This window comes from Cavia porcellus, unplaced genomic scaffold (assembly GCF_034190915.1).
Source record: "Cavia porcellus strain 051 isolate PalLab524CR breed Dunkin Hartley unplaced genomic scaffold, mCavPor4.1 scaffold_27, whole genome shotgun sequence".
NCBI lineage: Eukaryota > Metazoa > Chordata > Mammalia > Rodentia > Caviidae > Cavia > Cavia porcellus.
This window is the reverse complement of record NW_026947510.1, coordinates 46,330,119-46,346,488: the sequence shown is the minus strand read 5'-3', so window position 1 is coordinate 46,346,488 and position 16,370 is coordinate 46,330,119. Positions and strand designations below refer to the sequence as shown.

The 16,370-nt window shown below is 37.4% G+C and overlaps 1 protein-coding gene across 1 annotated transcript in view; it reads left to right on the top strand.

Moving 5' to 3' along the window:
* The first annotated feature begins 1,227 nt into the window (after nucleotides 1-1,227).
* Gys2 (glycogen synthase 2) overlaps nucleotides 1,228-16,370 on the top strand; it is a 57,718-nt gene continuing 42,575 nt past the window's right edge. Inside the window, exons 1-2 of the mRNA XM_063238337.1 lie at nucleotides 1,228-1,611; nucleotides 13,526-13,707. Of these exons, the coding sequence (XP_063094407.1) occupies nucleotides 1,491-1,611; nucleotides 13,526-13,707 (303 nt within the window). The 5' untranslated portion in view covers nucleotides 1,228-1,490. The remainder of the gene's footprint in view (nucleotides 1,612-13,525; nucleotides 13,708-16,370) is intronic.

The window sequence follows — 16,370 nt, the reverse complement described above, 5'->3', positions numbered from 1 at the left end:
ATTTATAGACTCAAACATGTCACTGACTCTTGAAACACATAGTTACTGTATTTGGTCCGCATATACTTATTAATATCACATAATGAAGTATGGTTTTACTTCTCTTGAGTGATTAAAACAAGTGTAAATCCATTAGATCACCTATATGGAAAATGGTGAAAGACATAATAAAAACTTCTAAAATAGTATTAACAAGTAACAAGTTAAATTCTGGTTATCTGCTTATAAATCTTACATAATTTGCAATACTAGGTATCAAACTCAGGGCCTCACCCGTGGTAGGCAAATGTTCTGTCACTGAAAACTATATATCCTCAGTCCTTTCATGAATTTTACTTTGATTCAAGGTCTTGCTGGATTTTCCATGCTGGCTTCAAACTCACAACCTTTCTGCCTCAGCTTCCTAAGTAACTGGAATTACAGGCCTGTGCCATTGCACCTAGTTTCAATTATATTTGATATAAGCTTCAATTTGGCTGCTCTATAGTATAATATTGACTGTAGACTAAATCTGTAAAGTATGTCATTCCTTTAGGAATGATACATGGTAATATGTGCATAACACAGTGACCTACATGTATATACAAATACAGTGGGAAAGCAAATACGTGGATTTATTTGCAATGTAATCTTGGTGATATTTCTGAACTTATGATCTTTGCAACTTTCTTTCCCTGATTGCATATTTTCAGATCCACTGAGTTATTCTGCATCAACTTGATAATACTTAAAGTAATTTTACAAATGTGACTAATATTAACTACCCAATTAAAACATGGGCTAATCTGTTAAAATTACATTCTTTACAAACAATACCAGAAGACACAGAGATTTATGCTTTCTCATATGCAGGGGGGGGGGCTTTCTCACAAGGAAAGGAGAATCAAGATCTATGCCTATTGTCAAAATTCAGTTTATAGGTGTGGAAGGAAATAATTGGGTATTTTTTTTTAAGACTGAAAAGAGGCATCAAAAAAAAGAGGGTAGGCAACGTAAAAGAATTTAAAGCTAGAAACTCATCTCAATAAATTCTACACCAATCCAGTGTCATCTGAGACTTCATGAGGGGACTTGCTAGTACTGGGTTGCTCTGGACATGATGAAATAAGCACTGGTGGCAGCGTGAGTCTGGGAGTTTGGTCAAAGGGACAGGGGTAAAGGGCTGGCCTTGCGTTATGCTCAGCCCACCCCACTGGTGTCTGCCCAATTCCTGATCCAGAGGATTTCACTGGTTGCCCTGGGTTGTTTGGACAGATAGTAGTTAGGGCTGTTGTCCTCACTGAACCTGCCCAGAAAGATTGCAGAAATTGCTGAGATTTCTCCTTTCCCTAGGAGCTCTGTGGGAACCACATGAGATTTCATTCTGCGGGGTTTATACCTACAAGCTCTGCATCTACCAGCTCTAAGCCTCAGTGTCTCAGCTCACCTGTCCTGGGATTCTAATCAACTGAAACAGAGACTCAACAAGCAGTCAGAGAACTGGAAGGAGAATGCTCCGAGGCAGATCCTTATCGGTGACATCCCTGGGTGGACTTCCTCAGTGGGAAGCCGACAAACTTCCTGTGGAGGATTTGCTGCTCTTTGAAATTTCTTGGGAGGTGACCAATAAAGGTTTGTACCGTTCCCTGGGCTGCCAAAGCATGCAGATTTAGAACTTTACTGGTGACTTTAGTGATTGTGAAATGCCTAGCAATTGAGGCCAGTGTTCAAACTGAATCCTATATGCCTAGGTTACATTGACAGCTGTCTTTCTCAACAGGGAATGACAACTTAAACCAGTGGATGTATTTAAGATGGAGAAAGCTGAAAATACTAGTGACTGCCAGAGAATATGAGATTAAATTAAAAAATTTAAATCCACTTTATAACAAAACAAGAATATAAAGTTTATTTACTTTTTTGTTTTATGATTATTCTCAGACTCGTAATTAAGTACTTTATTTGAGGAAGAATAGTATATGATGAAGACAAATTAGAAACTGTAACTCTACATCCTATAAGTGAGTATATGAAATATTTAGTAATCAAGATTAATTTGAAGTTAAAGATTTAATTTAAAAGCCGCCCAGAAGGCATATTATAAATTTTTCTTCAAAGTTATGTGTGTATAGAAATGATACAATATGAAAGGACTTAAAATTGGTCAAAATAAAACAATTTCTCACTAAGGTATAACATCATTTGTGCCAGATTGGAGAAGCCAACTAAATGAATTTAATCATGACAACAGTCCCCATGTGCTGATATTCTCTAGTTTAAACACGTCAAGACATCAAGGGGATATTAATAAAAAAAGGTTCCAGTTCCGAAGGCTGAGTTCCTCAAGATCGTGAAGGACCAGGATCAGAGAGCTATGGATGAAAGGCAGTGGCCATTTGTAATTTGGAGGATCTGAAATGGTAGCATGATGTGACACCTTTTGGCTGACCAGAACCAATGTAACCTCAAAATTAGAGTTGTATTTGGCCTCCGTTCTGCTTTTATGAGACCTGTTCCATTTCTCCTGTGCATGCATTTATAAAATTCCGAAAAGCAAAAGTAACAATCTATTCTGCTTGTACAGGGTGTGCAGATGCCCTCGGGAGCCCACAGCCTACCCCTCCTCTTTATAGTTCATAAAGAAGAGCAAAGAGGGCAGAGGACTTAGTATGGAGAAGGAAAATATTTTCTTAGTAGCTCCTTCTAGTGTCTTTTTTCTAGTCACAGTTTTTTTTGTCTGTCCAGTTTTTAAATATTTCAGAAGTTCCTGTGACTCCTCTGCTACATTTGAGTCCCAGCGTACCTTGATATAAAGGTTTTCTCTACAGAGTAAGGAGAGACTCAAGGACATCTCTTGTCTGTGGGAAGAATTTGGGGCTGGGTGTGTCTTTCGCACCAAATAGCAGCCTAGAAGGTCTGTGCACAGGTTTCTCTAGTTTAGCAGTGTTCAGTCTTTTTCCGACCTTTCTCTCCACTTAATGAACAGTGGCACGTAATGACCACTGTTATTCCACAAGTCTCAATCCTGGTGATGTACATGGTGATGTAAGATGGGTCTAGAACTTTGTTTTCCCCTTTTTTAGACAAACTTTCACTTGCAGTTTAGGCTGGCCTTGAACTCACTTTCTCAGGTTGGCCTCAAACTTGCAGTGATCCTCCTGCCTCAGTTTCCCATGTACTGGGATACAGGCATGACCCATCAAACGGAGAACTATTGTGTTTCTCTTTGACATTTTACCACAATAGTTTATTTTTAAAATTTTACCTTGAATTTCTGCTCCCTGAAGTTCATGCCATGAGGCATATTAAAGATCACAAATTCGGTTCCTCCATTTCTTAGATGAAATGGGTCAGGAAGGCTTTAAATAATCATCAAGGAGATGGCAGAGAAGAAAGTTGAATTTAGATCTTTTCCAAATCCAAGTCTTTTTGATAGCACATAAGAATTAATTCTTAAAACCTCCACTAAGGAGGTGCTCCATAGATAGAAAAGGTCTGAGTTGTGGTTAAGTGTCAGAGATTTATGAAACTCTGAAAAAAAAATCCAAAGTGTCTGAATATCAGCTTTTTCATGACTAAAATGAATACACAGGAGTATGTTCTAGCCCTCTTATGGTATTCCTTGACAGACAATGGAATGTATTCATAACCAACAAAAAACCCTAAAAATTTCTTAAAAGAAAAAATCTCCTTCACTGCTAGGACTTTGCCTGTGAAAAATGGAAATATATTCAATAAAACAAGTGAAGGAGTCACAGTGAAATTATCCAAGGTTAATTCTAGGACCTCGAAACAACCTTGTTCATATTAGCCTGAAATTTATTGCTTTTTATCCATTCATCCATTTTTAATCAATATCCATCTATTATTCAATTAAGATTCATCAAGTGTCCATGAGGTGTCAGACAGTGGGAGACTGGGGAGACAGAGTTTACCAAAATAGCATGGGTTTCTAGTCGTCTAGAATTTATACTCGCAGGAAGATGGACATGACGGTCAATGTGATGAGTATGGGGCCAGAAGAAGAAGGTACTCTGAGACCGCTCAGAGCGGTAGTGGTGGTGGGATTCCTAACCTAGATTGGGGTTTGACACAAACCTCTCCAGCAACAAGACATTTGGTCTATCAACTAAAAGTTAAATCACTGTGTGGCCGTGATAGAGGGGCCAATAAAGGAGAGCAGTCAGTGTTCTGTGAGTGGATGCCAACACACACAAGTGTGTGGTGTCCGGAGATCTGGGCGGAGGTCAGAGAGGGAAGAGACAAGGATGAGGAAGAGACCTGGTGGGGCTAAATTGTGATGCCCTCAATGAAATATTAGCTGCAAGGAGTTTCAACTCAGGTCTATCAGCTATGAATTGAGGTCATTATGTTCTAAGCAGTGGGAATGCTGACTGTGTCCTGAGACTTTCAAGAAGCACCATTACTAGTCAGGGGAAATAGAAAAGTCAGACTGTGACATGCGTTTGGATAAAAATTTTTGCCTACATGTTGGAGGAAATATTTTTTTTCTCTTTGCTCAGGCCTTACAACAATGATTTCCTCTGCACAGACTTGAGCAATTCACTTGAGACTATTACATTGAGGATTTTTAGGATTATTTAAAAATTTAATAAATTCTGTCACAATGAATATTAATTAAGAGATATAAAGGCTTCTGAGGTGTAGGGTTTTTTTTTTCCTGAAGGATCGAACTCAGGACCACACACTTGCAAGGCAGGCTCTTATGCCACTGAGCTAAATCCCCAGCCCCCTGACATGTAGTTCTTAAACAAAGTTTTCCCTCTTAAAGTATTCTAGACATTGTTTTACTGCTAAGCCAGCATATTGCTGGACATAATACTTTCACTTGCTCTCTCTTAAACTGGACATCATAGCCCTAGATGACATGCTGGAATGACAAACTGAAAGGCTCAGAAAACTATAAACAAATTGCATGGTAGAAATGAACAGTAACCTCAAATTCAGAATTTGCAGGCAGGCATTGTAAAGGTGACGACTTTGACAAAGGTGGAGCTCAAAAAGTGTGCAAAACTTTAGAAATTGTGTCTAGAAAACGTGCGCATATATGTGTCAGAGTCTTTCCTGAGAAGACCTTGTGTTTTCATCAGATTTTCAGATGCCTCTATGATTCATATTGGTGCTACTGAGTTGAGTTCCTTGTATACTCTTGGTAGTAATCCTTATCAGGTGCATAGTCTGCAAATATTTTTCCCATTCTGTACTTGTCACATCACTCTGTAGACTGTTTACTTTGCTGGGCAGAAGATTTTAATTTCATGAAATCCTCTTTTGCTGTTTTTGCTTATGCTACTTATGCTTTGGAGTCTTATCCAAAAAAGAGTCTTAACTTAATCATTCCAATGTCCTGAAGCAAGCGCTCCAATGTTTTCTTCCAGTATTTTTAGTGTCAGATCTCACATTTAAATCTTTAACTACTTGGGATAACTTTTGCACTTGGCGTGAGGCAGAAGTTTGGCTTCGGTCTTAACTTTTCTTATTGCTGAGACAACTAACCAACCCTTGAAGTTAAAGGAAGAAAGGTTTATATTAGCTCATAGCTTGTAGAGGTTTCAGTTTATGCTTGGCTAGCTTAACCGCAGGGTGTCATGGGACAGGGGCAGTGCAGAGAAGAAACAGTTCATAGCAAAAGAAGGGCAAACAGAAAACAGCGAGCAGCAAGTGGAGACCCTCTTTCTATCCTTTGTGTTACATCCTTTCCTTTAAGGTACCTAGCACTCATAACTAAGGTGGAGCAACCTTAGTTCTACCTACAACTGTGCCAAACCAATCAGTGGACTAATTTAGTAATCACACACCTTTGATCTCAGCATCCATCTACCTCTGAAAAGTCCCACCTATGACTGCATGAGGCTTTGGAGGACATCTAGACACAAGCCATAACAGCTTCATTCTTTTGCACATAGATGTCAAACCTCACTTGTTGAATAAACTGTCCTTTCCTCAATGAATGTTCTTGGTATCTTTGTCAAAAATCAGCTGCTATAGACGTGTAGATATGTTCTTAGGCCTTCTATTCTGCTCTATAGGTCTACTTCTAGTTTATTCCAAATCTATGCTATTCTGATTATTACACATTTATTATGGCACATTTTAATTATAGCATATTTTAATATGTCTCCTGCTTATTCTTTTTGCCCAAGACTGATGTCTTGATGATTCTATAGAAACCTTAAGGTTGTCTTTTCTGTGTCTGTGATGAATACCATTGGTATTTTAATGGGATTGCATTGAGTCTATAGGTTGCATCGGATAACAAACATTTTAATATTCTTACCACAATGATTTCCTCTTCACAGACTTAATCAATTCACTGAGACTGTTATGTTCAGGATATTTAGGATTATTTAAAAAGTTAACAAATTTTGTCACAATGAATACAATTAAGATATGCAAAGGCTTCTGAAGTATAGTTCTTAAACAGAATCTTGAAGAATTATACATATTAATTCTTCAAATCCAAGAACATAGGTTGTCCTTTTATTTTGTGTGTGTATTCTTCAACTTCTTTCTCCAATGTTTTGTAGTTTTTATTGTAGATCTCTTTCTCTTGGTTAGATTTGGCTGAATTTATCACTGTGCGTAATTTTAGTAGCTAATATAAGCATGGATGATTTCGTTTTCAGATAATTCACTATTTGTATATAAAAATGCTATTGCTTTTGTGTGTTAATTTTGTACCCGACAATGGGTACAATGCATCACTTATTAGTTTTAATAGTTTTTTTTTAACAAAGTCACTGTGTTTTCTATAAATATGTCCTCTGCAAACAGTGGTAATTTGACTTCTTTTCCAACTTGGATTCTCTTTATTTCTTTCAGTTGTTTGATGGCTCTAAATAGGATTCTCAGTGCTATAGTGAATAAAAATGGTGAACGTGGGCATCCTCGTCTTGTTCTTAGAAAGCTTTCAGCTTTTCTTCATTAAGTATGATGTTAGCTATGGACATGCTTATCCATTTCTATGCACCAATAGCAAATTATGTGATTTGAACGTTGTGCAATGGATATATGAATTGAAATGCCACATGGTATCCATAAATATGTATGATTTTTTTGTGTGTGTCAATTACAGAAAAGTAAAAAAAATCATAGCTTTAAAATATGCACTTACAGTCCAGAGATTTAGCTCAGTGGCAGAAGTGCCAGTCTGGCAAATGCAAGGTTGTGAGTTTGATTCCTGGTACCCAAAAATAAAATAAAATATGCACATACCCTATTTCCTCCAGCTGTTGTTTTCCAAATGTTTCTTCTTTATAGCACAAATTATGGTGGATCTGAGGCTCCAGCCCAGACAGTCTGACTCTAGATTCCTGAGGTTATCAATAGCAAGATCACAAGTAAATGTAGGGAGCAACAAACATGCACTTTTAGAGACAGTAAGGAGAGGCAAGGAGTAGTATCATGTGGAGATGAAGGTCTTGTAGGGAGCTAGAATGGTGGTGGTGGTAGAGCCCTTTTGTATTGTGCTATAAAGAAGATTGGTGCCAACATTTAAAAAAAACTTGGTGCCTCAGTTTCCCCATTTGTAAAGTAAAAGTAGTAACATCTATCTAAACTGATGTTATAAAAATCAAAAGAAAGTTCAGTCATAAATTACTGAAAACAGTGTCTAGCATTTAATAAACCCTCTGTGGGCACTAGGTTATTATCATTAATTTTTCATAAATTAGGTATAACATAAGGACATTGGACAATCTATTATCATACTAGGCTTAACTTTCAGCATGATTCTATGCTTTTATTTTTAAATGCAGAGCAGAAATATAAAACGTATTGGTGAGGGTTCCTAAAATTATGGATGACACAGTAATTAGAGGTTGAGTTTCTTTGCCTGGTGTGGCTGTGCAGTGGCGTGGTCATGACACCCTTGGCCACATCACAGTGTATGTAAAAGCTGTGCAAAGTGCTACACAGCTTCAGGACAGATACTGTCTCCTGCTTGCTTCCTTCCAGGTTGCCAGGTGCAGGCACTCTTGTATAAAACTTTTAGAGCTATTGTTGTAGTTATGTATTAGCAGAGTGGCTTTGCTCAAAGTGTATCCTCTCCCCCTGCTGAGAACACAGCTACTTTGATTTTATTTTTTAGTTTTTTATTAGTCCATGTTTGGAGTACATAACGCTTACGTTCCTCCTGAGGAGTTGGTACATATACATCACATATCTTAATTCCTTCTTCTCATCTCCTTCCTCTCCTGTTCATCACTAACTGCTTTGATTTGAACCACAGACCAGCAAAGTGCTGGGAACACAAATATTTGCTGTTCAGTGTCACAGGAAACACATAATCACTCTCTGACCTGGAAAAGCCTACCTCGGAGAAAAGATCCTGCCTGCATAATGGTGATTTCTGTTCCCACAAAGGTGCATGGGTACAGAAGGGTCGGATTAGTAATGCACATCTTGAAACAAATGTCTTCTGAGGGCTGTCACCAGTACTTTAAAAATAGTAAAGAGTGCCCCAACTTTTCATAAGTAAGTACATATAAATATTTTCATGACCCTGGTCAGAGCTATTGATCTTTATTTTAGATAGTGCCTATTCTATCCAGATTTAAAATAGTGATTTTTTAAAATAAAACTGACACTATTTCTAGATGACAACTTAGGGCTTTAACTATCTCACTGACATACAGGTGCCACGGAAGCTCACCTTTTCTTGTTTATGAAAGGCCTGGTACTTTGTTCTTACACTAAAGTAAAGGACCACCCCCATGCTGTTTGGGGAAAATGCAGATCAATAAAATACAAAGTACTTGTTTGAAAGTGAAGGTGAAGTCCAAGCTCAATGGCCTATACTGTGGTAAAATAACAATTCAGCATTTTAGAAAACTGTTTATTTTCATATTAAAAACATGTGCTGGTGAATGCTTTTGCTTTGTATCCCAAATTTTAAAATGAGAATGACTTTATGTCTGTCATTGTACTTATACTCTAGCGATTCTAAGAAAGAATTTTGAGTCAGTAAACACAAGTGGTAAATAAACAGTGAAAACCTAAGAAAAAGTAGGTAACAAATAAATGTGGAGAGCACAAAAAGAGGCCAACCTACCATTTAGTGTATGAGCCGTGGTGAGGGAACCCACTACAAGGGAACTTTAGAACCGGGCATCTGAGGGACAAAGATGTGTTTACCATCAAGGCTCAATCAATATGACTTTTACTTTTTAAATGTCACAATTTTATTCTTGATACACTGGGAGAGCATAGCCATAGCATTTGTCCATACGTAATATGGCAGTTTGGGGAATATCTGTATCAAAGGCAGAATCTGTATCTGTATCTGTACCTCAAGCAGAAAAAGAGATAGATTAATTAAGTTTATCTTTTCATTTTAATAGACACATCTCAAAAGAAGTGCAAATGGCCAATAAGTACGTGAACAAATACTCGGCAACTCTGGCCATCAGAGAAAATGCAAGTCAAAATGAAACTAAGATTCCATCATACTCCAGAAAGAATGGCTAGCATCAAGAACTCGAAAAACAACAAATGTTAGCAAGGCTGTGGGGGATAAGGAACACTTACTTTGTTGATGGGAATGTAAACTCATACAACTACTTGGAAATTAGTATGGAGATTTCTCAAAAGACTAAACATATAAGTTCCATTTGACCCAGCTGTAGATATTTCTTCTGGGTATCTTCCTAAAAGAGTTAACACCATCATATGCCAGTGATACATATATATCCATGTTTACAGCAGCAGAATTCATAATAGCTAAATCTTGGATGCAGCCTGTATGTCCATCAATAGCTGGATGAATAAAGAAAAAGGGTATCTATACAGAATGGAGAAAGACTCAGCTATAATGAGGATAAAGTCGAGTCATTCATAGGAAAATTGATGCATCTTGCATTCATAATGCTAATGAAATACATCAGATGCACAAGGTTGAGTGCCACATGGTTTCTCCTACATGTGAAACCCAAAGTGTAATAATTTGAAGAGCAAAATAAAAGCTAGATGATAGAAATCAGGGAGATAGATTTTGTGGTGGTGGGAGACGGACTGGGAATGGACAGAAGGGATGGGCGGGGAAGGGGAAGTCAAAAGGATCAGATTCCCCATGTATATGTAGCAATTCCCCACAATAAATTCATTTATTATGTATCACAAACATAGATAACATTTTTAAAAAGGATTTCAGGAGCCAGCGACCTCACTCAGTGGTAGAGCATTTGTCTAGCATGCATAAGGCCCTTATTTGCAACAGGGAGAGAAAAAAGAATTTCTCCAGCAAATAAAAATGTATTTGCATTCATCCAAGTGTATTTGAACTTGAAACCCATAGCCTAATGAACAAAGCCATTCTAAAGATTCTGGTTAACATATATATTTGCAAATAAGAATAAAAATGTAAGTAAGACACTTAATTAATGCATACTACCACAACTGTGTAAAATATTCTCCTGATAAAAAGGAAAAATTGAGTCTACAGAAGAGTATAAATAATTGTAAAAGTTTGCATTTTTGTAAGTGGTAGTTTTGAATAAATCTTATGTATATTTAAATACGTTGCTAAGACGTGCCTCTCACACTTGAAAGAAAAGTTCTTGAAAACTATTTAATTTTCCTTAATGAAGAACTTTTCCAGAATTTGTGGAAATACATATAGTTGGTGTCGACATTAATTTGCACTTAGGTTCATTGTTGAATGGTTCAGTGAATCACATCTATTGTGGTCTAAGAAAGAAGCTACTTTCAAGTTTTGCATCTTATCCCACACTGCCCTTGCTATATGACATCTGACCCATGACTGAAAGTGCATTTATTTTCAAACAGTTTAAATTTCAGTTTTAGTGCAGTCAAAAAGTGTTTCCTTAAAAATAAAGTTCTTCAAGACAATTAGTTTATGTAAACTCATAAAAATTGTTTTCATGAATTTACATTTTGAAGTTACATTTGCTCTTCTCTCTCTCTCTTTTTTTTTTTTTTTTTTTTTGTCTTTTTCCTTTTTATCGGTACCAGGGATCGAACTCACGACTGCCTGCTTATAAGACATGCGCTTATGCCGCTGAGCTAAATCCCCAGCCCCTCTTCTCTCTTTTAAATTAGTGAATCCTGTTATTATCACAGAATAGCATCAACATTCACTGTCTTGTCTCACTTTCTCTTAAGGCAATTTTCCAAAAAGTGTATTTTGAACGTTCAAGAAATGCTCACAGATGGCAATTTGATCATCTATTTTAGCAACCCATAAGATTTATTATTTAAAGTGTAAGCTACTAAAATAAGAAATGTAGGAGATACAGAGACTATCAAAAGTTGAATCTGATGAACTGGAATACTTTTTGAAAAACAGCAGTGAAAAATGAGAGAAAAATTTCCTTTTCAATATATAAGTAATAAAGTTGCTTTTTGAGATTAAGTTGAAGGTAATGTTCCAGGATCTTTTAGCTCCAGGACTTCACACAGAATTTTTGTTTCCTTTCTGTTCTTTTCTTTTCTTTCTTTCATTTTTTTTTCATGTGTGTGTTTTTGAGACAGGGTCTCGCTATGTAGTTAGGCTGGCCTTGAGCTCACTTTGCAGCCCAGGCTGGTCTTGAAGTCAGAACAAAACTCCTGCCTCAGCCTCCTGATTGCTGGGATTACACAATGCCTGCCTCAGTTTTTTCCTTTTTTTTTTTTTTTTTTTTTTGTAGTGCTAGAGAGTTAACCCAAGGCCTTTGAACTGAGATACATCCCCAGCTGGTTTTTAATTTTTTATTTCAAGACAGAATCTTGCAAAGTCGCTAAATGGCCCAGGCTCAATTGTTCTCTTCCTGCCTCAGTCTCCCAGAGCACTAGCATTGTAGCTGTGTCTCATCTTCCATCATCCCCATAAGTGAGTAGAGACCAATCCCTGTGAATGCCTACAGCTCTCTCCCTGCACACTCTGCTCCCAACCTAGAGCCTTGGATTTAACTATTACTTATGCCAAGGAACTTAGTCCCTAGATATCCATTTACCTTCTATGCCCTCTAATTCTTCTATCCTTTCTATTCATTCTTTTAATTGATATTTTAATCATTCTTTTAATTAAATTACATGTTTAAGTATTCCTTTCTCCTTAGGGGTGTGTGTGTATGTGTGTGTGTGTGTGTGTGTGTGTGTGTGTGTGTGTTGCTTGGGATCAAACCCAGCGATTGGCATGTACTTGGTAGGCACTCTACACTAAGCTACATTCCCGTTTCTGTGAGAGCTCACACTGAAGACTGCTGCTTACCTCTGTCTTTTCCCCTAAGTCCTGGTTTGCTACCCATTTCACAGATGAGCTAATGAACTCATGGGCCAGATAAGTGAATTAACTAATTCAATATCAGTTTTTATTTTCTCAATTTTTCATCATCATTTTAATACATACCCCTCCTCACTTGTCTTGGAGGTGCTCTTATTTTCTCCCAGGACAGTTTTCTAGGTGTAGACCAAGATGCTAGATCCAAAAATATACATTTTTTTTGCCTAGCTTGGTGTTTTAATACTGGTAGGGAGTAAATGAACAATGATTCTGAGAAGGCAGAAGTACCACATGAGGATGGAAATTTGTACTTGCATCATTGAATTGACCCGGGATTGCACCAAGCATCTTTCCTGGAAATCTGTCACTTCTTTCTCCTTATCAAGAAAGTGCCTTGTTGCCTGCCTTAGAAAGGGATTATTCCTGCAGGGTGCAGTGGTGGCTGTGCTCACGTGTAACCCCAGCTACGTGTGGTTAAGGCAAGAGGATCACAAATGTGAGGCCAGCCTAGGCAAGCTTAGCAAGACTTGTCATAAAATAAAATAAAATAAATAGTAGGTTGGAAGTGTAACTCAGCGCTCGCCTAGTTCAAACCCTAGTACTTCAAGTAAAACTTTAAAAACGAAAAGAAAAAGAAACAGAGGCAGAGAAAAGAAAGGGAGGAAGGAAAGAATGAAAGGGAAAGGAAGGAGGAAGAGAAAGGAAAGAAAAAAGAAACAGAAAAAGAAGAAATAAAAGTTTGTTTAGTTTAGCAGCACGGGCTTTAACAGAGAGGCATGGAATTGACCCAAATAATCATTTCTTAGTATCCCACATTTAACAAAATGTTACTCCTCCCCTCCCCTCCCCTCCCCTCCCTTCCCTTCCCTTCCCTTCCCTTCCTTTCCCTTCTCTTCTCTCCCTTCCTCTCACCCTTCCCCTTCTCCTCCTTGTTCTCCTTCCTTCCTTCTTTGTTTCGTATGGTAGGGATCATGTATGCTAAGTACGCACCCTACCCCAGAACTGAACCCCTAGTCCAACCCTTTTTTTCCTCTTAAGAGTAGAAAAATTTGTTGGTGAAAGGAGTGGGGAAATGAAGATTGGAAAAAAGCTCCTGAGAGATAGGAGTAGTCTTGAATGAATTGCCAACGAGCCCACCTCTCAAAGGAAAAAAGGACTTAACCCTGTTCTTTTAGAAAGCAAAATAAACCCTTGTGCCTGCAATCCTAAATGCTAACTTGGAAAAAATAAGAGCTCATCTCCATCCCTTCCAGTGGACTTGTAACCTGAATGATGATAGAACCTTCTTCTTTTTCTTTTTAACAGTCGGAGGCATCTGTACTGTGATTCAGACAAAGGCCAAGACCACAGCAGAGGAGTGGGGTGAAAACTACTTCCTGATAGGTCCATATTTTGAGCATAATATGAAGACTCAGGTGGAGCAGTGTGAACCTGAGAATGAGGCTGTCCGACAAGCGATGGATGCCATGAATAAGCACGGCTGCCAGGTACAGGACGGGGACCTCCCTGACCGCAGGGAACTCAGGGGAAAACAGATGGCCATAGACATATGGACTCTCACACCTACTTAGAGAAGGACAGTGGGTTTGCAAGAAAGACCATATGAGAAAGATGATGAATTCACATCAGGTGGATGGATGGATGATGGGTTTGGAGTTCAGCAGAAGATAAAGGGTAGAGAAGCCTTTCAGGAAGACATCTGTATCTGAATTGTAAATGAAGTCAGAGGCATTGCTAAAATTATTCAGTAGTAGTATATAGACTGAGGAGAAAAGTTTTGAATCAAGCTTTGGAGACTATCAACTTGTTACAGATTTTAAAGGAGCCAGAGGTTGGTAAATAGAAGCAAATTAGTGATACAGAATGGAGGATGTCTAATTCCTAATTCTTTTTATTTTCCTGAAGGGATGATATCAGGATTGAACTCAGGACCTTCACACTGAACTAATCCTCATCTCTTTAAAAAAGATTTTTTTTTTTAAATTTTGAAATAGGATCTCACTAAGCCACTTCATTGGCAAATTGGTCTCAACTTTTCTTTTTTTTTTTTTATTTTTATTTAAGGAGAAAAGAAAAGAAAGAAAAAAAAACAGTGAAGGGGTACAAGTTATACAGATTTACAGAAGAAAAAAATGCGCAGTAGGAAATCACTAGTTAATGGATTACATATTGCCATCTTAGAAATAATTGTTCAAGTCACAAAATTAAAGCTTGTAGAGTGGACATTCCAACAATGATACTGCAAACAGTTCTGTTCAATGATCCAATAAAACTCTGTGATATCATTTTCTATCTTATACATTTAAATATACATGCAGTTATATAGTTTAGAGCACTTTCTTTTCCTCTCTTTTGTACAGTGACTATTACACATTTTGGGTTTCATTGCTCCCACGGTTCTTATTGCTTTTTTGGAAGAGAGTAAAACCAAATGTGACATAACAGAACAGAATCGGTCAAGTCAAAAGGGTGGATATAATAGATAATGTAAAAACATAATACAAGGTGATCAACAATGGTTACCATAATGCCTCCCGCTATCTCTAATAGAATTGCCTATATCATTAGTTGTAATACAATTGAACAAAACAGTAAAGAATAAAACCGACAAAAACCAAAACATTGGAGATATTGTAGGTCTTCAAAAGTAGATAAAAGTCAACGAGAATGGGCGTTATAATGAATCTCATTATCTTCTCAGCTGATGCCTAAACTTTCGAACCTGATACTATCCAGCAAAACAGAATAGAGGAACCTCAGTCAAAAACAAGATGGTGAGAGTAATACAGGGCTTCAAATCGAGATAATAGAAAGTCAAAGTGGGTTACTATATTATATCCTGCTATATTTTTCCCTTTAATTAAATGGATAAAAATAAAAAAGTAAATAATGGAGTGGAGATTGAGAAAAAAGAGGGCATAACAGCGAAACGGCAGATCAAAACATAACCATTTAAGCAGAATAGTGTTTCACCACCAGATATTTCCGACCCAAAAGTAGTTACCATATTGACTCCCTCCCTGAAGTCCTTGAGTACAACTTCATATACTGTAGCATTAAGTATATCAAAACAATGTAAAACCATTTAAGAGAATGACAGCATTATAGAGTATTTAGAATCGACTAACAGAAAATGAACAATGGTCTCTGTATAATCTCCTTGTCTTTAAAAGGTTTTTGCTTATACTATTGTACATAACAAAATCCAATAAGATACAACCTGTTTAGACCATTGGAGACAGAAGAACAAAAGCTAGATGAGACTTCAAAACAAGATGGTACTAAATCAGCATTACCTATTAAGGTGTCATTTTCTCCAAAATAGCTGTTCCTATCATCCAATCTTCTCTGTCTCATTTCTGTTGAGCTCTTTTTCTGTCAGTAGCTGTCAGTTTGTCTTCTTCATTTTGTTCTCTGCTCCATTCGTTGTGGCCTCCCCACCACTATTTCTGGGTTCTTTGTATTTTTCTTTTTTTAGAATATCCTGCAATACTTTCTGTAGGATTGAATTGGTGGTTGCAAATTCCCCCAGTTCCTCTTTATCCTGGAAGCACCTCGTTTTTCCATCAATTTCCAGGGACAGTTGTGCAGGATATCTCAATCTTGGCTGGAGATTATTATCTTTCAAAGCTTGAATTATTTCCCCCCATGCTCTTCGTGATTTGATGGTTTGTGAAGAGAAATCTGCTGTAATTCTGATGGGTGTTCCCTTGTAAGTGATCTGTTTCTTGTCTCTTACAGCTTTTAATATTCTGTTCTTGTATTGAATTTCTGGAATTTTTATTATTATATGCCTGGGTGTTTCTCTGTTAGGGTTGTAGGTAGCTGGGGTCCTGTATGCCTCATACATCTGAGTATCTTTACCTTTTGCTAAATTAGGAAAATTCTCCTGGATTATTTCTGTGAGTAGCTTTTGTAGTTCACTTGTTTGTGTCCCTACTTCTTCTTTTATGTTCTTAATCCTTAAGTTATGGCTCCTCTTATCATCTTCTTGTCTTTGTATTATTGCTGTTTGTTTCTTTGTTATTTTTAAGAAGTTTTTCATTTCATTCTCCCATATTTCAAGTCTGCCCTCCAGTTCAGATAGTCTGTCCTTAGTTTCTTTCAAGCTGTTATGCCAGTCTTGGATAGTCTTCTTAATTTCTTGATA